Source organism: Zasmidium cellare (assembly GCF_010093935.1).
Source record: "Zasmidium cellare ATCC 36951 unplaced genomic scaffold M409scaffold_12, whole genome shotgun sequence".
NCBI lineage: Eukaryota > Fungi > Ascomycota > Dothideomycetes > Mycosphaerellales > Mycosphaerellaceae > Zasmidium > Zasmidium cellare.
Genome location: NW_022986956.1, coordinates 560,102 through 580,174, shown reverse-complemented (window position 1 = coordinate 580,174; position 20,073 = coordinate 560,102). Strand labels below are relative to the sequence as shown.

Genomic DNA, 20,073 nt, shown 5'->3' with positions numbered 1-20,073 from the left:
ATCTTCTCCAACCTACCTCATCCCCATCCGATCATCTCATCTCTCTACCGGCTTCCACTCCACACACCCTTCAAGTAGCCGTCGCGCTGGGTCAGACGGTTGATGCAGTCGTCGCTCTCGCCCATGGCGCGCACGAACCCGCACAGGGCGTACACCTGGTTCTCGCCCGTGTATCGGCCGTTCTCGTCCACCTTGCCGACGGAGATCTGGACGGAGGCGTGGTCCTTGGCCTTGATGATGCGGTTGGTGGCGCTGCACTTGCGTGGGACGTAGCTGGGAAGATCAGATGTTAGTGGGAGGTGTTTTCGAGGTGGTGGGTGGTGTTGGGTGCTGCTCACAGGTCGACGAGCTCGCCGCGTTCGTTCTCCATGGTGACGGTGTGGTTGAGGTGGAGGATTTGGCGGTGGGTGTGGTGTTGCGACGGTGCTGTGCTCTGCGTTCGGCGGGGGAATGGCTGAAGTCGTCGGCGACAGAAAGTCGAATTGCGCACAGACGTGCGAAAAATCTTGGCGTCACGTGATGACGTGAAGATTGATGATTCTCATTGAACATTATTTTGCTGACGCTGGCTACAAATTCAATCATGCACACGAATTCAAGGCTTCAATCGTCCCACGGCAGAGTGCTGTACACATTCCCAATGCCCTGGTTGGCCGCAACGCCTCGCATTCAAGGACAGGATGCCGTTCAGGCATTAACTTTCTCCCACAAACATCATCAAACTTAGATCATAAGAGCTGCGACGAAGAAGCCGAGCAGAGCCACTGCGCTGCCCGCAACAATCTTCGGGGCATCGCTGCTGCTTCCGCTGCCACTGCCGCTACTGCTGCCGCCTTGTGAGAAACCGCTCGAGCCAGATGATGCCGAGCTTTGAGACGCTGCTGAAGAATCGGTACCGCTGCCACTGCCGCTGCCACTGCTGCCAGAGGAGCCGGTGCCAGTGTTTCCATTGGCGTCACCTGCTGGCGCACCGTTGGAAGATGCCATGTTGCCACCGCCTGAGATACCTGGAACAGACTCTGGGGTCGCGGAAATGCTGGCTGAGGAAGACGTTGCGCTGTTGGTCTTGGAAGAAGAAGTACCAGATGGCTTGGCGTTGGGGTCAAAGCTGGGGTTGTCACCCGTGGCCATGAAGGAAGACAAGATAGTGTCGTTGTTGCCAATCGCGACGGACGAGTTGGTGCCGAGGGTGTCCATGTAGTAGTATGACTTGTCACCGTTGTTGGTGTAGCCATCCGGTGGGTCGTAGCACTCAATGCTCACATCGTTGACCATGGCGTAGTAGTATCCGTTTTGCATGTACTGGCTGTCCCAGTTGACGAGACCTCCAGCCCAGGAAACCGTACCCTCGCCGTTGCTCTCAAGACCCGCGGGCCACAGAGAAAGCTGAACACGGGCGGGAGTCTGAGGGAAGTGGTAGCTGTTGGTGGAGCTGTTCCAAGTATCCGACTTCTTCAAAGTACGCATAGAGTTGCCGTCAATCGACCAGGTGACCTGATCAGGAGTCCAGTCAATGGTGTAGGTGTGGGTGTTGCTGCGAGTGTCGGAAGTGTCAAGCGGGACCATGTTGTGGTCTGTGGATTGTTAGTATTTCCTTGACTGCGTTTTCAGCTCCGACTTACAATCAGTCACACCCTGCCAGTAGTAGTTACTCTGCGCATGCGTCACATCATCTCCAACAAACTCGAAATCAATCTCGTCCTTGACATCACTCATCAAGATGAATGCAGTGACAACACCCTGGCCCTGAGATGTGGTCATGGTCGCGCTAATCTTTCCGTACCAAACGTAGTGCGTGCTCGAGAGCAAAGTGCCGACCGTGCTGGGGGCCATGGTGAGCAATATCGAATCGCCATTGTAAGTGACAGGCTTTCCAGAGCTGACCCAGTTGGCCTTGCTGGCGTCTCCGAGGTAAACAGTATTTGCAGCCACATCGTCGAGGGAGTCCAACTTGAAATCACCGCTCTTGCAGGTGGGTGCAGCCACGCACGATTGGAGATCAAACGAGGATTCCGGGTCGCATCCACCCAAGCAGTATGCACCGACACCACATTGCCCGTACTGGGAGCAGCAGGGCGCGGAGTCGGGACATTTCTGGGTCGGACTGCAAGTTGGTGCGTCGGCGGCCAAGGTGAGGGAGAAGGTCGCGAGGAGCGCGGCCGCGGTGCTGAAGGCGTATTTCATGGTCGCGTGGTGGGGAGCGCGATGGCTCTGGTGTATTATATGGATGTAGATGCGCTTCGGGGCGCGTAGGCGCGCAGAGAAGGTCGAGCGATGGTGCGGCGGAGTGGGTCAACGATGGGTTGCGCAGGAATGCAGGCGTGTGTTGATGGGGTTGCCACTCTGCGACAAAGCGAGGGTGGGTATAGATAGAACACGGCTCACAAAGCGACAGAATCCCTTGCCCGAAAAACGAAGGTCGCAAGGGGAATATGAGGGTAGTATACACACAATAACGATAGAGAGGTGCGGCGAAAGGCTGGAGGAAGGGGAGAGAAGCTCAGATGTGCAGGGGCGGTTTTTGGTTCGAGGCGTGCACGGCAACCGTCTTGCTGGCCATGCCCATCTGGGCAAGCTCAATGCATGGAGATGTGGGGCCGCGTAAGACGTCCTGTGTCGTTTAAGCAGCCTCCAATCTATCATATTCTCCAGTCCTTCGTTTCTACATCTCTGCCAACAACACGTCGATATGCCCTCTATCACTCCCAGAAGTAAGTATCACATCGCAAAATGTAGCACAAGCCGGAGAAATGGCTTTTCTCCATACCTTTGTCATGTTGCAGATTTGACTACATCACGTGCGTGAGCATCCGCTCGCAAAACCAACCCTCCGAATACCTCAGTACAAAACTCGAGCCTCTTCGCCTCGGACCAGCCTCAAACGGCTTAACGTGGCCCTCCAATACGACCACCCTCAACCCATCCTTCGACAAACCAGCGAGTCATAGCCCACCAGTGGCAAGATTCACGTATTTTTGGACACACAGCTCGACTTCAAGTACCTGGTGGGCGCAGGTCTGGAGCTTGAGCTACTACTCCTACAGACAGCTTATTCCTGATTCTTGAAGAACAACGAATGCCTGTTTTGTAGCTAGCCCAGGCTGGTTCTGCAGAGGGTGGTAGTAGTCTGTCCGGCTTTCGCACGCGTTGCTGACCGAGGACGTCGATGCGGTATATACCCTTCCAGCGCAACTCATCAGCTGAAGGGCATTAAAGACGGACGACGGACTTTACTTCGGACTCCTTCGCGCTGCCATCAGCCATCACTCAAGAAGTACTCGCAAGACGCAGCAGGTAGGTCTCTCAAACCTCTCCCTCTCATTTCCATACAAAATGTCAAACCTACATTTCGTCCTCGTCCACGGCGCCTACCACCGCGCCTGGCACTTCAAATTCCTCCAAGAAGAACTCGAGAAAGCCGGGCACAAAGTCAGCACCCTCGACCTCCCCTCCGGCAGCGAAGATGGCCCCGAAGACAACGCCATGTCCGCCGACACCTCCGCCATCAAGTCCGCCCTCGAAACCGCCGCCTCGCACTCCCCCACCATCGTCCCCGTCTTCCACAGCTACGGCGGCATCCCCGGCAGCGACGCCGCCGCCGAACTGAGCGAAGCCGCCAAGAACAAAGTCCTCCGCCTCATCTTCATAGGCTCCTTCATCTTCCCCGCCAACACCTCCCTCCTCTCCCTCAGCGGCGGCAAAACCGCCTCCTGGGCGCAACCCGTGCCCGAAAACCCCAAATACCGCTACGTCCCGGACCCGATCCCGACCTTCTTCCACGACGTCGAGCCCGCCCGCGCGCAGGAAGCCGCGGCGCACCTCGTGCAGAACGCCGTGTCGGCGTTTCGCGAGCCGACGAAATATGCGGGCTGGAGTGGGTTTGAGTGTACGTATGTGTTTTGCGAGGAGGATCGGGTGGTGCCGAGCGCGGCGGCGGAGAGGATGTTGGGGGCGATGACGGAGGCGCAGAGGAAGCGGTGGAGGACGGAGGAGATTGGGGGGAGTCATAGTCCGTTTTTGTCGAGGCCGGCGGAGTTGGCGCGGTTGTTGGGGAGGATTACTGCTGGGGAGGACGGGGAGAAGTTGTAGAGGTGAGGTAATGTAGAAGAGAAGAATGTATATTCTTGGGTGGTGTGAAGGGCTTGTTATTCTCGTGTTGTCTGATCGTCCACTTCCTGGGGATGGGTGACTTGTTTCAGTCGCTCGACGAAAACGTGGTCATATCAACAATATTTTTGTCCTCTGAAATGGCTCGCAACCTTCAGTAGCCCTTCGGATCTCATCTCAAGCGACACTCACTTCTCAACAAGATGGAAATATTCTCCACAATCCAAACACCATCCCCTCCAGCTCACCGATCCAAACAATCACCCTCACTTCCAGCATACCACATATCTTCACCATATCCACCATTCTCATCTAACCCCAAAATAACCCTAACGCCAACCCAGTCCAGTCCAGCCCACCTCGCGCACGCACGCGATTCAGCCCCACACGAGCTCTCGAAACACCTCCGGGCGAAACGCCCAAAAACAGCTCGAAACATGGATGGAAACTAGCATCGGAGTATTCTTACCCTCCAAGCTTCCAGTGAAGATGTCTTTTCCACCCACCGACCACCGACCGTCGTCTACCACCACCAACTCTCACCCACCACGGCCCTAAACCCCACCACAGACCATAAACCATGGCCTCACCCACCACGCACCCCCTCAACACCGACAGCGTACCCCGCGACACAATAACCCTCACCAACCTTCAACTCCCCCACGGCATAACCGCCCCTGACGTCTGGGGAAAACCCAAAGAACAGCCCGCGCTCATCTCCCTCTCGCTGCAACTCCAAGGCCGGGGCTTCGGGACCGCGGCGCAGGGCGACAAGTTAGATGACTCGACGATTCACTATGGCGAACTCGCGAAGAAGATCCGGGCTGGGTGTGTGGAGGGGCAGACGGCGGGGGAGTTGGGCGGGGTGGTGGAGGGGTGTGTGTTGGAGATGGGGATGAAAGATGGTGGGAAGAGGTTTATTGTGGCGCGGGCGGAGGTGGAGGTGCGTTTGCCTAAGGCGAGTATGTTTGGGGATGGAGGGGTGACGCTCACGACGAGCACGGCGTATGATGGGGCGGGGAAGGTGGTGGGGGTCGGGAGGGTGTTTGGGGTGAAGGGGATTAAGGTCATGACGTTGATTGGGGTGAATGGGTATGAGCGGAGTCAGAAGCAGCCGTTGGTGGTGAGTGTGTTGTTGCATTTGAGGAGTGAGGTGCAGAGTACGGGGTCGGGGGAGACGGTGGCGTTGTTTAATTTGGAGCAGACGCTTGTGCAGGTGAGTGTGATGATGAGCACGTGGTGTGGTGGGTGGTGGGTGGTGGCTGATATGATTCTCAAGATCATCCAAGATACCTCGTTCGAGACGCTCGAGACGCTGGCGGATTTCACGGTGGTGCAGCTGAGGAAGAAGATGCTGGATTCGGTGTTGCCTGGGACAAGAGTGCAGTTGAGGATTGAGAAGCCTAGGGCTATTGCGTGGGCAGATGCTCCAGCTGTTGAAGTGCTGCGAGATGTGCCGTCGAAGAGGTCGAGCAATGTCGTCAGTACAGGTCAGGGGAAAGCAAGAGAGGGCAGTCGTCCTGCTACGGCAACGTCATCCACATTGGAGAGGAGAGACATGGCTGGCCCAAAAGAGAGGTTGAGCATCATCAAGCCGTACAGTGGCTGAGAGGTGTTTGATATATCCAGACACAAGAAGACTGCATGGAGCCTGGTCCGCTCGCTGTTGTCTGCAACAGTGGTCCAGCTTCAAGAGTTGAGGCTGATTTACGAACGACCGATATGTCGCCGCGAATACTTGCATGTGAGACGAGTGGGTTGCAGAGTGGATACGGCAAGCGGTCGTTTGGGCAGATCGGACATTTTCGAAATGAGAGGCTCCACCGCAGATATACAGATCTGTATGGCTTGGCAGGCATTGCGATAACACATTGCCAATTGCGTGCACTCTTGAAACAGACTTGGCTCAACATTGCGGATGATGTCCGACGTTCTCCTGACGATGTGCGTTCAGCCGCGGTCTCTTCAACATGTCGTCGTGATCGATTTGTGCCCATGTCTCGCGACTCCTGAAAAGACGTTCCATCTGCCAACGCTCGTCGGCCAGCAAGTCGGGGAGAAGGAGTGGTTTGCGCGGATGATGGTGAAACGTAGGGCGGTCGGCCTCTTGATCCAGCACGTGCGAAGCTTCACAGGTCGCAAGGTGCGGGTGGCGCCCGGGTTGCCGAAGCCGCGAGGCGGACCTGCAGGTTGAAGGCTGATCGACGCAGCGCTGAGGAAAAATCTGTGCGTGACATGGATGTCGCCCAGCAACAGATGCGAATTGCCGTCAGATGGCGGCCAGAACGTGCGACGATATGGAGTGTGGTGGTTGAGCTTGTAATTGATGGGAATGGGTATGTGTATTTTGGGGTGTTGGGAATAGTGGTTGGAAGAATCGGATGGTTCTCCCAGGGTTTGGAAAGTTGCAGCAGTGCCGAAAACCTTAATGGAGACGTCTGCGATGGCATCGTGAGGCTTTGAAACAGGATGCAGATGCAGCAATTGTCGGTGTGGATCGGTGAGGCAATGTGGAAGACGCACGTCGTTTGTGATGCGGCTCTAGTCAATACATACTCAACTCGGAACATACACAGCTACGCGAGGGGCGCTCGTCCATCTGCTGGTCGGTCGGTGAGGATCGCTGGTGAAGTCGTGATAACGGCCGGCACGACTTGTAGATAGTGGCATGTGGAGGTGGCGAGTCTGGAGTGCGGCGCGCGGGAATAGAAGGGCGGAAAGGAGACGACGGCTGTGCGACGAGACAAGTGGTGAGCTGCTAGGCCGGGCAGGTGCATTCGGGCGAGCAGCTGGAGTGAATCTTGCGCAGAATCTAGGCGGTGGAGTGCTGCTCGCTGTCGTCGTGGTTGCTGTGCCTTCCCCCAACGCTGGCTGCTAGCGCCGAACTCTGATCCGCTCGCCAGCTTGCAAGGCAGGTGGGGCGGTCGTTGTGACCCTGAATGTTTCTGGCATTGACACTTGATAAACCCGCCAAACGCTCGTCGACACTCCTCGTCCTCCTGCAATTCCCTCCTCTCCTCCTCGTACACCCTCACACAGCGGCCTGTCAACGCCAGGTCCGGCACCACCACTCGAAACAGGTAAGAAGCACGCCCAAGTGACGAAACAGCTCACCTCACCCCACATTCGCTACTGCACTTCCTGCTTCCAGCGCCCGCCAGCTTTTTCTTCCAGACCACCACCACTGACCGCCATCTCGCAGACACCTTCACCCACACCTTCACCAAACACACCGCATGGACAAGATGGCCTCCAAGATCAAGGACGCCTTGCCCGCCCACATGAAGCCCTCCAACGGCACCGACGGCGAGCGCCATCACGGCAAGTCGCAGTCGCACGTGGTAAGTTTCGTGATATTGTGAGCAGCGGCAGTTGCAGCAGCAGAGCGAGCATGAGCATGAGCACCGAGCACCGAGCATCGAGCACCAAGCAATGAGCATTTGAGCAACGAGCACCTACGGCACTTCGAGCACCTCCCACGACAGGCCAGTTGGCCGCCCACCTTCGCCGCGGACTCCATCAAAGTGGCAAACCCGCCCGCAAGCATCACCTGAGATTTGACGACATCGCGGATGGCGAGCAACCTCGACAGCGGACTGTTTGTGACACCTGGCTGCCAGATGGCGAGTGTGCACCCATCTGCAACGCTGGCATGCTCGGCCCGCGGCATTGCATTGAATTGTGTTGGCTGGCCGCAGTCACTCGCCCACTTCACCACACTCGACCTTTCACGAGGTCGGAGGATGGTAACTTGAGAGACGATGACTTGGAAGTTGTTACTACTAAACACACCAGCACACGACAAGCTCGAGGCTCTTTGACTCTGCTCTCTCTCACGCTATGCGACCCAGCAAGCTGGCTAGAGAGATTGGGAGTTTGCTGACTTTTGACCAGGCCTTCGAGAACACCTCCACCTCTGTTGCCGCCTCGCAGATGCGCAATGCCCTCAACCAGCTGGCAGACTCTGTCAAGGACCCCAAGGAGAAGCAGGTAAGTCACTCATGCAGCAGCACTCTATGAAGACCAGCTTTTCTGACCTCTTTCCAGCGCTTCGAGACTGAGATGGACAACTTCTTCGCTCTCTTCCGCCGCTACCTCAACGACAAGGCCAAGGGCAACGAGATCGACTGGGCCAAGATCTCCCCACCAAAGCCAGAGCAGGTCGTCGACTACAACAGCTTGGGCAACACCGAGTCGGTCGAGTTCCTCAACAAGCTCGCCGTTCTCAAGCTCAACGGTGGTCTCGGTACCTCCATGGGTTGCGTTGGCCCCAAGTCCGTCATCGAAGTCCGTGATGGCATGTCCTTCCTCGACTTGTCGGTCCGCCAGATCGAGTACCTCAACCGCACCTACGACGTTAACGTCCCGTTCGTGCTCATGAACTCGTTCAACACCGACTCCGACACCGCCAATATCATCAAGAAGTACGAGGGCCACAACATCGACATCATGACCTTCAACCAGTCCCGCTACCCACGTATCCTCAAGGACTCGCTTCTCCCAGCCCCCAAGTCCTCCGACTCGCCCATCACCGACTGGTACCCACCCGGCCACGGTGACGTTTTCGAGTCGCTCTACAACTCCGGCATCCTCGACAAGCTGCTCGACCGCGGCATCGAGATCCTCTTCCTGTCCAACGCCGACAACCTGGGCGCCGTCGTCGACCTCAACATCCTCCAGCACATGGTTGAGACAAGAGCAGAGTACATCATGGAGTTGACCGACAAGACCAAGGCCGACGTCAAGGGTGGTACCATCATTGACTACGAGGGCCAGGCGCGCCTGCTCGAAATCGCCCAGGTGCCCAAGCAGTACGTCAACGAGTTCAAGAGCATCAAGAAGTTCAAGTACTTCAACACCAACAACATCTGGATGAACCTGCGGGCCGTCAAGCGTGTGGTGGAGAACAACGAGCTCAGCATGGAGATCATCCCCAACGGCAAGAGCATCCCAGCCGACAAGAAGGGCGAGGCGGACGTTAGCATCATCCAGCTCGAGACGGCCGTCGGCGCTGCCATCCGCCACTTCAGCAACGCGCACGGTGTCAACGTGCCCCGCCGCCGCTTCTTGCCAGTCAAGACCTGCTCTGACCTCATGCTCGTCAAGTCCGACCTCTACACGCTCAAGCACGGCCAGCTTATGATGGACCCCAACCGCTTCGGCCCAGCTCCTCTGATCAAGCTCGGCAGCGACTTCAAGAAGGTGTCCAACTTCCAGAGCCGCATCCCATCGATCCCGAAGATCCTCGAGCTCGACCACCTCACCATCACCGGTGCCGTCAACCTCGGCCGCGGTGTCGTGTGCAAGGGCACGGTCATCATCGTCGCCACCGAGGGCAGCACCATCGACATCCCCCCGGGCTCGGTGCTCGAGAACGTGGTGGTGCAGGGCAGCTTGAGACTGCTCGAGCACTAGAGGGAAGATGATTTTGCACAGCTGCACCGGCGCAAAGGGTTTCGGCTCTGGAACATAGATGAAGTACGGGCATTGTGGGATGTTTCGTTTTTGGGCTGGGTCGGATAGACTGATCCCAGCCGTGTACTTTGCATGCGATGGTACTCTAGACAGACCCCCAGTAGAGGAAATGAGCTGAATGAAAGACGCATAATGTGATCAAGACATCTCTTGCGTGTTCGTGGTTCAAGTTGATGCCTCAGGCCACCATGTTTATCAACTTCGGCTCCGTGTGGTGACGTAGCGTTGTACCGTACCAGCGGATGACCCATCTGCTGCACAAGACGAGCACGACCAGCTGGGGAGGCATGTGAAACACGTCGCCTCGTGCATCTGAGTAACCAGCATCGGATGTCTTCGGCCGCCCTCCCCTCGTCATCCTGTTCCTCGACTCTTCTCCAATACTTCACTTCACCTCTCGCTTTCCGTTCGAACGTGAGAGCTAAAATTGGACTCGCGACTGCTTCACCTCTTCACAGCTGTTGGTAGCTCGACTCGATAGCGTGCGCCACGCGACAAGCTTCACCGATATTTGGAGACACCACGAGACGACCACGAGACCGAACGGAGCATTCAAAAGTACCCAACCCTCCGGATGCGACTGTAATCACTATCCAGACCTCGAGTCTTGGACGTCGCCATGAATGCGCCACCGACCGAGGAGCCTCCTCCACCAGAGCGTGAGAGGGAGACTCGAGCAGACGAGCATGAGAGGGAGATTGAACAGCATGAGGCGTATGAATACTGGGGATATCTGTTCAAACCGGACAAGACGGGAACGGATAAGCTGAAGAGCTTGTTGCGTGGGTTGAAGGATGTTATGGTATGCGGTAGTACTGGTCAGAGAGCGATGGACAGCTAACAGTCGCACAGAATGAGCGGTATGAACCATCCGACCAACCCGATCTCACGCCCAACCAACTGGCGCATTTCTACCGTGACTTGCATGGCAACTACGATCAGCTGTTCCTGGGCACGCCAAATGAGAGTATTGCATTCATTTACAAGAGCTTGGGATGTCTGCACAGTCTACAGCCACCGGCATACACACATGCGACGGCTTTTACGGATCCGACAGTTCCTGCGCTCAAAACGGAAGGATGGATCATGTGGCAGACCATCCAAGTCCTGCTGGGACCTGAAGAACATTCGAGTTTCCTGAGAGAGGCCGTGCAGATGTACGATGTCAGGGATCACGATACTGGCGAGATCTTTCCCAAGATCCTGCCGAGGGAATGTTTCCCGCGCGAGCCGGATAAGCATATGGTTGCCTGGTATGAGGGGGTGTCGGAACGTTTGAGGAAGGAGGCGGATGAGGAGGAGAGGCATAGGCAGGTTGAGGTGGAGCATGCGCCTGAGGTGAGGAGGATCCATGCGAGGGAGCATGGCCCAAGACGGGAGGAGGGCGTTATGAGTGACGAGGAGGGATCAGTCGACTCGAGAGGTCCTGCGTTGGCATACTTCCGCAATCCACTCTACCGCCATGTTGATGGCAGGCCCAGCATTGTGCGAAGGAACTCGAAGCGACCAGCCCTCAGTCCGCGGCAGACGATGATGGACAAGGGTAAAGAGGCTGCCAATGCTTTTGGTCGCATTGCAAAAAACGTGGGAAGTCCACATCTATGGGACGGACGTGGAAGTAGTAGGAGCCGCGATCGTGACCATCGAAGGAAGAGCCACCCAGACAATCACTACCAGTACCCAGAAGATGCGCCACCCCCTACTTCAGCTGGCGCATATGATGGCCGAAGAGAGCATTCAGGTCACAGTGGTCATCGCAGACGGCGTAGTTCGCAGCTCGAAAGACCAGAGCGACCAGTCTCAGCTGCTATGTCCGCGGATGACGAGTGGGACCAAAGCGAAGCCAGCCCGGTATACAGTCCACCACCTCATCCCACTGGATCCAATTCGAGCAGGCATCGCCATCACGGCTCTCGACCTGTCTCGCGAGACCAGCCTCTACGACATTCGAGAAGCCACGAACCGACCCCAAGCCAGGAGCTGGAGGACGATTACTTTGCGGGTTATGATGATCCCGCGAAGAGGAGGAACTCGGCTCATGATAAGCCCTTCACGCCGCCTCCCGCTCCCGCTCCCAACGGCGTGGGAATGTCGTTCGGTCCGTCTGGCGGGCCACTGTTTGCTTCTCATGTCGCGAGACAGCCCCAGCCTCCTCCTATGCAGCGTCTCCCACCACCTGGACCAGGTCCAGATCCTTATGAAGGAGGTCCGCCAATACAGCACCCATCTATCCGTCGAGCGCAGGGTGCGGGAAGGTATCCAAGCCGAAGTCCAGAGCCTGGGGTTGGTGGACGGCCGCCTCCGCCGTTGGATCCGAGGGGAAGACCACTAGATCCTAGGGATAGAGACCCACGAGACCCTCGAGACAGAGACCCCCGAGATCCGCGAGATCCCCGCGACATGCGAGACCCCCGACACAGCCGCTACGACTCCCCCGGCCGCGACCACCGCCCACGCTACGAACAAAGCCCCGCGCCCTACGACGACCTCCCTCCACCACAAGGCGGGCCCCCTCCTCCCCCAGGCGGAGGAAGCTACCCACCACCCCGCGGCGACCCCCGCGACCGACGACTCGGCAGCGGAAGAATGAGCGGCAGCGATCTGGATCAGTACTATTCTGCTGGCGAGGATCGACGGGGTGGGAGGCCGAAGCAGACGCGGTTTGCGGAGAGGCCTGTTAGCGGTGGTGGTGGGGGGCCACCCGAGACGGGGGTTAGTGGGCGGAGGTATCCGGAGGGGAGTCCTTGGAGGAGGGGGAGTTAAGTTGAGAATGGGAGAGGATTGGGATGGGTGATTGATGGTGTAGGTTGATGAGTGAGGGATGGTGACGGGGTATGAGGCTCACGAGGCTATGACTTTCCTTTCCTTTCTCACCTCTTTTCGGTAGCGTCGCACGGACTCTTTTCATACAATGATGCAGAAACACGACAGACAGATAGACAGATGAACGAATGGATGAATGAAATGCAATAAGACCAGTCAGTAACAGTATGGCAAATATGACTACATAGCCCCTTCTCTCTCACCCTCATTCCATTTTGAATACTATACGAGAGAGAACAAGAGATCTGAACCAAGAGGAGGGTACTTATGGGATGAACGTTCGAGGAAAGATGCGATTCTTGCTAAGGTTGAGTGAGTTGTATCTTGTTTTCCATTTTCTCTCTCTCTGTGCTGGTGTCTATCATCTATCGTTCGTTCGTTCCTTCTATGCAAATTCTATCTCTTTGTTGGTTGATGCGGTGCTGCTAGTGGTATCTCTCGCTTCGCTATGCCAATGCCAATGCTATGCCAAATGCCGATGTAAATGCCGTGCCTAATGCCCATGCTCGTACAAAAGGAAGTTCGTGTCGTCGTTCAGATGTCGTCTCTGTATGCATCCAGTTCCTCCTTTGCCCTCCTCTCATCCTCGCTGTCAAGATCGTACATGAACCTCCTATCCCGTGCCATTCCCTCGTATGTAGCCGAGTGGCTTCATCTTTCGTTTTTCATCGCCTTCACAACCCATCAGCACCTCCTCATATCTGTATAATGGATGGAGAGTGGCTCACTGATTACAAATCCCACTCCTCTTCAACGCACTCGTCGGATAGAAGACTTGAGGAAGACCGCTGGTGATGGTGACGCCCAAGTTCCCCTTCGAATCCGTCGTGAAGCTCTTGCACGCCACGACGTCCATGACGGACTGATACTTGACGAAGCCGGAATTCGTCGCTCCCAAAGTGAGGGTGGCGGTCTTAGCACTTGCCCCGCGGTTCGTGAAGACGGACACGACCTGCGCGTTGGCGTTGCCCTTGCGCATGATGATCGTGGACGTGTCGGTGTAGATCGGCCAGGCGTTGTAGGTGATGTACGCGGCGTCCTTCTTGATGGCCCAGGCGCGGATCTTGTTCAGCGTCGTGATGAAGGGGTACAGCGTGGCGGAGCTGGAGGTGGAGTACGCCGTGGACCAGAGGGCCTCGCGGTTGTAGGGGACGCTGCCGCCGTAGAGTTTCTGCTCCTGGCCCTGGTAGAGGATGGGGATGCCGTCCTGCAGCAGGGCGAAGGAGACGGCGTTGCGGATGAGGGATTGATCGGATGTGAGGGCGGGGAAGCGTGGGTTGTCGTGGTTTTCGAGGAAGGAGCCGAGGAGGGTGACGTCTTTGCAGGTGGATTTGAGGGTGTTGATGCCGGTGGCGAGGGTGGTCATGTTGCCGGAGGTGGACTTGAAGGCTTGCGTGATCCAGAAGTAGGCCGGGTAGTTCATGAGGCCCGTTATGGTGGATTGGTAGGGGCAGAGGTAGGACGGGTCGCCGCTGTAGACTTCGCCGAGGACGTGCATGCCGTTGGCGGCGGATTGGAGGGCGGAGAGGGAGGAGGGCGTGACGTGTTTGGCCGAGTCGATGCGCAGGCCGTCGATGGTGTAGTTGGAGACGAGCTGGGGGATCCAGCTGTTCCAGAGGGCTTGGACGTTGGAGTCTTCGGTGCGGACGTCGGCGAGGGCGACGATGTTGTCGCCTTGCCAGCATTGTTCGATGCTGGTTTGGTTGTTGTAGTCGATGTCGCAGGGGGTGTGGTACATGGAGACGTTGTTGAAGGGGGCACCCACGGCGCTGGCGTTGAAGTTGGCGCGGGTGTTGGCCTGGGCGAAGTGGTTGGTGACGATGTCGACCATGAGGTACATGCCGCGGTTGTGGAGGGCGTTGGACAATGCGACGAGATCAGAGGCAGCGCCGAAGTTGGTGTTGACGTTGTAGATGTTCTGCGCCCAGTAGCCGTGGTATGCTGATCCATCGGCGGTTGACTGTGGGATGTTCTCGACGATGGGGGAGATCCAGATTGCTGTGAAGCCCATGTTTTGGATATAAGCCAGCTTGTTGATCAGGCCTTGGTATGTGCCGCCGCAGTAGTTGTTCACATCACAAGATGCGCTGGTGGAGCCGTCTGTTCTGGCGAAGCGGTCCGTCATGACTTGGTAGATGCTTTGTGTCCGCCATTGTGCTGGAGTGAGAGCGGATGCGAGGCCGGAGAAGGAAGCGAGTGTCGAGAGAGTGGTGTACTTCATGGTGGCGGCTTGTCTGCAGATGGGTAGTCTAGTAGCTGCAGGTGAATTGGTGTAGATAGGAAGGTCTACTCGAGTGAGGTGCTTGTGTAACTCTGATTGATGATGATGGATACATGCCGACGACTGCCTACCTCTATATACCACCTGCATGCGAAGACCCTCATGTACCAAACTCCCTCGTGGCGTCTGCACGAACAGCCAGAGGCGTGGTCTTGGACGCAGGTACACTCATGCTCGCAGCCAGACTCGACACATGTCGCAAGCAGCCTTGCGCACAGAGGGTTCGAGGGCGTTAGCCAGGCGCCGAAGTCAAAGGAGTGGAAGTGAAAGACTCTTCCACATGGATTGGCAACGGTTCTGGGTAGTCTGGAGCGCTAGGCATCGCAGAGTAGAAGAGGTTTCTGCGAGGAGACATGATTCGGTGTGAGACGCAGAATCGTGTGGTGCTGGCGAGAAGCCAAGGTGAGAATTGAGGCTGGCTGGAGGACGCGGTCGAGACTTTGGGCCGTTGGAGAACACACTGTTGGAAGAGGTTAAAGCGTCAACGTCCTGAATGGTGCAGGTAAGACATTTTTTCGGTCGTCGCCTGCGGTGAGGGTGAGGGCTTCGGCTCTGGTATCCCTTGAATCTGGAGCATCGCGTGCTTGTCGGGTCAGATACGAAGAGGTTCTCAGCATGAGGCTCTGCGGTCGAGAAGAAGCAGGGTCAAGCCGTGGCGTCGTTGTTGACAGCTGATCCGCGCCCCTTCGGCATCCCTATCGCCCATCCGCCGGCATCCACAGCCAGCCTCAGTCCACCTCACCGACCTCACCCTGTGGACAAGGTCACATGGAGCGAGCAGTTCGGTCACGCCGAGACTTTTCGCAAGCCATATGGAACACCGCTCATCCTTTCGTCTTCTTTGGTGGTAGGAAATCCACTTGGCCAATGTTCCACGTTTGCTTCGAGTCGGCCGAGCCAGTCCCAGGTCCATCCGGCGCAGAATGATGGCTGTTGTCGTGGAAAAGATCTCTCCAGCGCTCTTTGAGACTCATCCTTTTGTGCTTCTTCGGCGGAGGACCCAAGATTGCCGCGATGCTGGCCGCGGACGCTGGACCGGAATTCCGCTTGGACGGCGATACATGGCCGCAGTGTTTGTGGTATGACGGCGGTTGACTGCTGGGCTCCGAGTCGAAATACTGCGGCGGATCCTGATCGTCTTGATCTCGTCTTGCTGATGGAGAGGAAGAAATCGATGCTCGGGGCGACGTAGCGGGAGTGCTGGACGCCGCTTCTTGAGCTTGGACTCTGGCTTTTTCGGAGCTCATGGTTCTCCTGGATCTCTATCTGACAACTTGTCGAAATGGCTGTGGATGATTCTGGCCGAAAGGATGATATGCTGACTACATATACCATGGACTGAAGGTGGAGTCTGTTTGTGATGCGGTGTTACCGGCCAAGAAGTCTGCGACACTGCCCTGCCCTTCACCACAAGCCTGACCACCATCTCTCCAACATTACCTGGCAACTTATGCGACATCGTTCTGTCGTATCTCGTCAGGAAGGCATTGGGCACGACTATAATCACAGCGAAGACTTCGACTGGCTCGCAGGATGGCTCTGTCGGCGCCGGATCCTGAATTTTTGTCCCGGTTCCGTTCCAGCTCAAGACAAGTCACCACTGCATACTCTCACAAAGACGTGTACCTTGACGTCCTGTTACTCAAGGCAGAAGATTCGGGTTCAGGAAACATGATCTGCCATCGGTGGTCAGACTGGACATATTTCAACCCACTCCGACGGAACGCATCTCATCGTCATCTCCTGCAGAGCTAGCCAGCCTACGACAAGCAAGCTATGTGCGTGCCAGGAGGATGCATGCTGGGCAGACTCACAAGCTGATATCGTCATGTTCGACGCCAAGGACTTGGACATCTTGACCTTGGTCCACCCTGCACGAGGTCAGCGACGAGAGGCGGCCACCACAAACCGGCCACCACAAACCAGCCTCGGGAGGGAGAAACGCGGCTTGCATGCCTTGCACGCACGATTTGGGCCACATCTGAAGCTGTAGAACATGCTCCTCTATAATAATAAGAGGTGCATCTATGACGACGTTCGCCGCCAGGAGGTCTAGACCACCTGCCTCTCTGCCATGACAGATCGCGGCAAACTCTACTTCCAGTTTACCCGCTCCAATGCACCTCCTTCATCGAAAGATCGAGGAGACAATACCACCAATTCCATCATGACGGACACCTACTACGAATCAACAGCCTCGGTGCTCAGTCTCAAAGGCGCCAAGAGCCGTCCAGCTCCTTCGACTGAGAGGCCTACCGCCACATCGCGGACGAGTGAAGTTTGACTTGAGGCTCACCAGCATTGATTGCGACCGGTCGCATAACTCGACATCCATTTCGCCTCATTATGTGCTGGCGGTTCGCAAATTGTTGTGAAGGAAAGCAGCCCTGCGGTTTTGGTGCAACCACGACCTTCAAATCTTCAAATCGCAAACGCTGTGTCAACGATGTGATGCACCACATCGCCCTTCGAACGCTCGCGCCAATGGGAGAGTTTTCGGAATTCAACCCATCGATGGCGCACTCAAGCGTTGCAGAAAGTTGGCCTCGGTGTTTGCAAGCGCAGTCCTTATCTGCAGTTGAGAACGCAGCCTGGCGATCGTTCTCGGACCTTTGTTTCTCACTCTTTGGAACGCTACACTCACAAGGCCTGCAGCATACGAGGGCGGACCATCAGCCAGCCGAGGCCTCAAGGCGAACCTGTTCTTCCTATCATCTGGCCTTGTTGTTGTTCTCCATCGACATGAAAGTACTTCACAGTGGGGAAAGATGAAACTCTAGCATCGATGCAGCAATGACGGAGCTGAACCCGAATGGCATTGATCAACAACGCTTGACCCTTGAAACTGTGAGGAGGAAGGCAAGTCACGGCATGGTCAAGGTTGTTCCCATGTGAAACCTCGGCGATCGTGCAATCGCAGCCGTGCTGTCCACTGTTTGTTGCTGTGCCATGGGGGCAACTTGGCTTCCCCGCTTGTGGTTTGCAAGAAGGACCTGCAGTAGCGCCAGTCGTTCAGCTGCTCTCGACGCCGCTACCGAGGCATCTTTCTCACTTCACTTCATCGGAACCTCCCGAACGAAATACACTTCACACCATTTGCTCGTCAGCGCAATCGATTGTTCAACGACTGGGTTGCTGCTCCTGAGGTGACGAATCATCGCACCGGTAAAATCCGCATTCCAGATACCTCTCTGACTTGCAGTAGACGAAACCGCTGGTCTCACTACCATGTGGTGTCCATGATGGCGTGGCTACACCTATTCAAACAAGATCTTCGCCGGCCTCGACCTCGTGGAAAGTTAAGGCGGTTTTCCAAAAGTAAGGATGCAAATATCGCCGTCGAACAACGCGTCCTCACCGTCTGCACTGGACGCACGGCGGGACAGGGAACCACATCCATCTTGCCGTCAGTCAAGCGTCAATCGAGCCACACTCCTCTCAGCTTGCAGGCATTGTGGGATGCCAGCTCTTGACAAGGTTGGTTACAGAACTCCCCCGGCGCACCAGAGGACAAGCATCGTGTACTCGAAGACCGCGGCTTCTCACAACGGAGGCGGTATATTGCTATCCACACTGCTCGGAGACTGGGGCCGACGACATGGTGTTTGCCGCCATCACGGCACTAGAGCAACATCCTGGTTGCAAGTCGCAACGGTCTACCAGGCTCGTGCTGAGGAGGTGTTGGTTGAGGTAGGTTAAGACTCTCCCCTTTCCTTCTGCGCCCGCGCACGTCGCTCGTTTCTTCTGCATCGCAACTTTCCTGACAGCATGACCACCAAATCCGCTGCCCTCCTGGTCCTTTTGAACTGCGGACAATCCTTGGCGAACGGCTGGGGATGGCTGCCAGAGGGTTACGGTCAGCACGAACCTCATCAGGGTGAAGGCCGGCCAGCACACTGGGGTAACCGCCCACCCCCATCCTGGCAATCGGCCAGTCAAGGATCTTGGGAAGCTGGGAAGGGCCATGGCAGCAAGACCGTCGGACCAAGCCAGGCCTCATCGATACCTGTATCAATCCCCTACCCTTCTTTGATCCCCTCTTCGGTCCGACCTTCGATTCCGTCCTCGATTCCTTCATCGATTCCTTCCGCCATCCCTCACTCATCTTACCCTTCAGGAGGTAACGGAGGAAGTGGCGGCTCGCCAACCAGCAGCCATGTTACCAGCTACTTGGCCACGACCACCATCTTCAGCGAAATCACCGTGTACGGCTGCTACTCACACTGCCCTGTCCAGACCGCTCCGTCGTCGGCGCCCGGTGGCGGACAGCAATCAATTTCACCGACTGTACCCGTAGGAGGTGGAAGCTCATCATCTACGCCTGGGTCGGGAGCCTCACAGCCAGCGTCGTCGCCCACTACCAAGCCCTCTAATGGTGGCTCGTTGCCGTCTGGAAGCGTCGGCTCTTCGTTCCCTGGATCTGTGAAGCCATCCGTCAAGCCCTCAGGATCGGTCCCTGGCTCAGGCGGAAGCGTTGCGCCAACTACCAGCGTTAAGCCATCTATCCCATCGGGCAGCTCGTTTCCAGGCAGCTCTGTGCCGTATACACTCCCGCCGAAGCCGAGCGTTCAGCCCTCCGTGTCGGGAAGCTCGCCACCCGGAGGTTCGGTCCCTGGAAGCTCGATCCCATCAAAACCAGTCTCGACGCCGGTATCTGTCCCCTCTTCGATTGGAGGAAGCACTCCTCCTCTACCGTCGAGCATCCCATATCCGTCTGGAGGATCTTCTTTCCCGGGATCTGTGCAGCCCTCTGTGCAGCCCTCTGTGCAGCCCTCTGTTACGCCTAGCGTCCAACCGTCCGTCAAGCCTTCGGTGGTTCCATCGCAGCCTCCTTCAGTGGTCCCCTCTGTTGCGCCTAGCGTTCAGCCATCTGTCACGCCTTCAGTGGTTCCCTCCGTCAAGCCATCAGTAATTCCATCTCAGCCTCCGTCAGTGGTCCCCTCGGTCAAGCCTTCAGTGGCTCCGTCACAGCCTCCTTCGGTGGTCCCCTCCGTCAAGCCGTCGATTCCAGCGTCCCAGCCGACGGGATCGCAGCCTGCGTCGAGCTTCCCTAGCTCTTCTAAATCTACGGTCGCGCCATCAGTTGCGCCGTCGGTGGCTCCCTCAGTTGCGCCATCCGTTGCGCCATCAGTTGCGCCGTCAGTGCAGCCTTCAGTACAGCCACCGAAGCCGTCAGTGCAGCCGTCGGTGCAGCCTTCTGTGCAGCCTTCTGTGCAGCCTTCTGTGCAGCCTTCGGTACAGCCGTCAGTGCAGCCGTCAGTGCAGCCGTCAGTGCAGCCGTCAGTGCAGCCGTCAGTGCAGCCATCAGTCCAACCCTCCGTACCAACCTCGAAACCCAGCTCGCAGCCAACAGGATCTATTCCGCCATCGAGCACCCCAAGCTCATC

The 20,073-nt window shown here is 56.8% G+C and overlaps 9 protein-coding genes across 9 annotated transcripts in view; 5 read left to right on the top strand and 4 right to left on the bottom strand.

Annotated features, from left to right (window-relative positions):
* Positions 1 to 44: 44 nt before the first annotated feature.
* Positions 45 to 370, bottom strand: M409DRAFT_21334 (uncharacterized protein; the record flags this gene model as incomplete). Its single annotated transcript, XM_033805809.1, has 2 exons — positions 45 to 273; positions 339 to 370. 2 exons carry the CDS (start codon positions 368 to 370, stop codon positions 45 to 47), a joined length of 261 nt encoding a protein of 86 aa, XP_033669473.1.
* Positions 371 to 723: 353 nt separating this feature from the next.
* M409DRAFT_65497 (glycoside hydrolase family 16 protein) lies at positions 724 to 2,184 on the bottom strand (the record flags this gene model as incomplete). Its single annotated transcript, XM_033816536.1, has 2 exons — positions 724 to 1,574; positions 1,623 to 2,184. 2 exons carry the CDS (start codon positions 2,182 to 2,184, stop codon positions 724 to 726), a joined length of 1,413 nt encoding a protein of 470 aa, XP_033669472.1.
* A 1,149-nt stretch (positions 2,185 to 3,333) lies between these two features.
* Positions 3,334 to 4,089, top strand: M409DRAFT_21332 (uncharacterized protein; the record flags this gene model as incomplete). The annotated part of the gene is made up of 1 exon (XM_033805808.1): positions 3,334 to 4,089. One exon carries the CDS (start codon positions 3,334 to 3,336, stop codon positions 4,087 to 4,089), a length of 756 nt encoding a protein of 251 aa, XP_033669471.1.
* A 598-nt stretch (positions 4,090 to 4,687) lies between these two features.
* On the top strand, positions 4,688 to 5,716 carry M409DRAFT_21331 (uncharacterized protein; the record flags this gene model as incomplete). The annotated part of the gene is made up of 2 exons (XM_033805807.1): positions 4,688 to 5,323; positions 5,387 to 5,716. 2 exons carry the CDS (start codon positions 4,688 to 4,690, stop codon positions 5,714 to 5,716), a joined length of 966 nt encoding a protein of 321 aa, XP_033669470.1.
* Positions 5,717 to 7,352: 1,636 nt separating this feature from the next.
* On the top strand, positions 7,353 to 9,522 carry M409DRAFT_65496 (uncharacterized protein; the record flags this gene model as incomplete). Its single annotated transcript, XM_033816535.1, has 3 exons — positions 7,353 to 7,448; positions 8,002 to 8,097; positions 8,155 to 9,522. 3 exons carry the CDS (start codon positions 7,353 to 7,355, stop codon positions 9,520 to 9,522), a joined length of 1,560 nt encoding a protein of 519 aa, XP_033669469.1.
* Positions 9,523 to 10,201: 679 nt separating this feature from the next.
* Positions 10,202 to 12,345, top strand: M409DRAFT_65495 (uncharacterized protein; the record flags this gene model as incomplete). Its single annotated transcript, XM_033816534.1, has 3 exons — positions 10,202 to 10,384; positions 10,435 to 11,869; positions 11,954 to 12,345. The coding sequence occupies 3 exons, from the start codon at positions 10,202 to 10,204 to the stop codon at positions 12,343 to 12,345; spliced, it is 2,010 nt and encodes a 669-aa protein (XP_033669468.1).
* Positions 12,346 to 13,129: 784 nt separating this feature from the next.
* On the bottom strand, positions 13,130 to 14,626 carry M409DRAFT_21328 (glycoside hydrolase family 13 protein; the record flags this gene model as incomplete). Its single annotated transcript, XM_033805806.1, has 1 exon — positions 13,130 to 14,626. The coding sequence occupies one exon, from the start codon at positions 14,624 to 14,626 to the stop codon at positions 13,130 to 13,132; it is 1,497 nt and encodes a 498-aa protein (XP_033669467.1).
* Positions 14,627 to 15,510: 884 nt separating this feature from the next.
* On the bottom strand, positions 15,511 to 15,933 carry M409DRAFT_53232 (uncharacterized protein; the record flags this gene model as incomplete). Its single annotated transcript, XM_033812313.1, has 1 exon — positions 15,511 to 15,933. The coding sequence occupies one exon, from the start codon at positions 15,931 to 15,933 to the stop codon at positions 15,511 to 15,513; it is 423 nt and encodes a 140-aa protein (XP_033669466.1).
* A 2,351-nt stretch (positions 15,934 to 18,284) lies between these two features.
* The window catches only part of M409DRAFT_53231 (uncharacterized protein), a gene marked incomplete at both ends in the record, with an annotated part of 2,337 nt that continues 548 nt past the window's right edge, over positions 18,285 to 20,073 (top strand). The window contains 2 exons of the mRNA XM_033812312.1: positions 18,285 to 18,376; positions 18,454 to 19,977. Coding sequence (XP_033669465.1) covers positions 18,285 to 18,376; positions 18,454 to 19,977 — 1,616 coding nt within the window. The remainder of the gene's footprint in view (positions 18,377 to 18,453; positions 19,978 to 20,073) is intronic.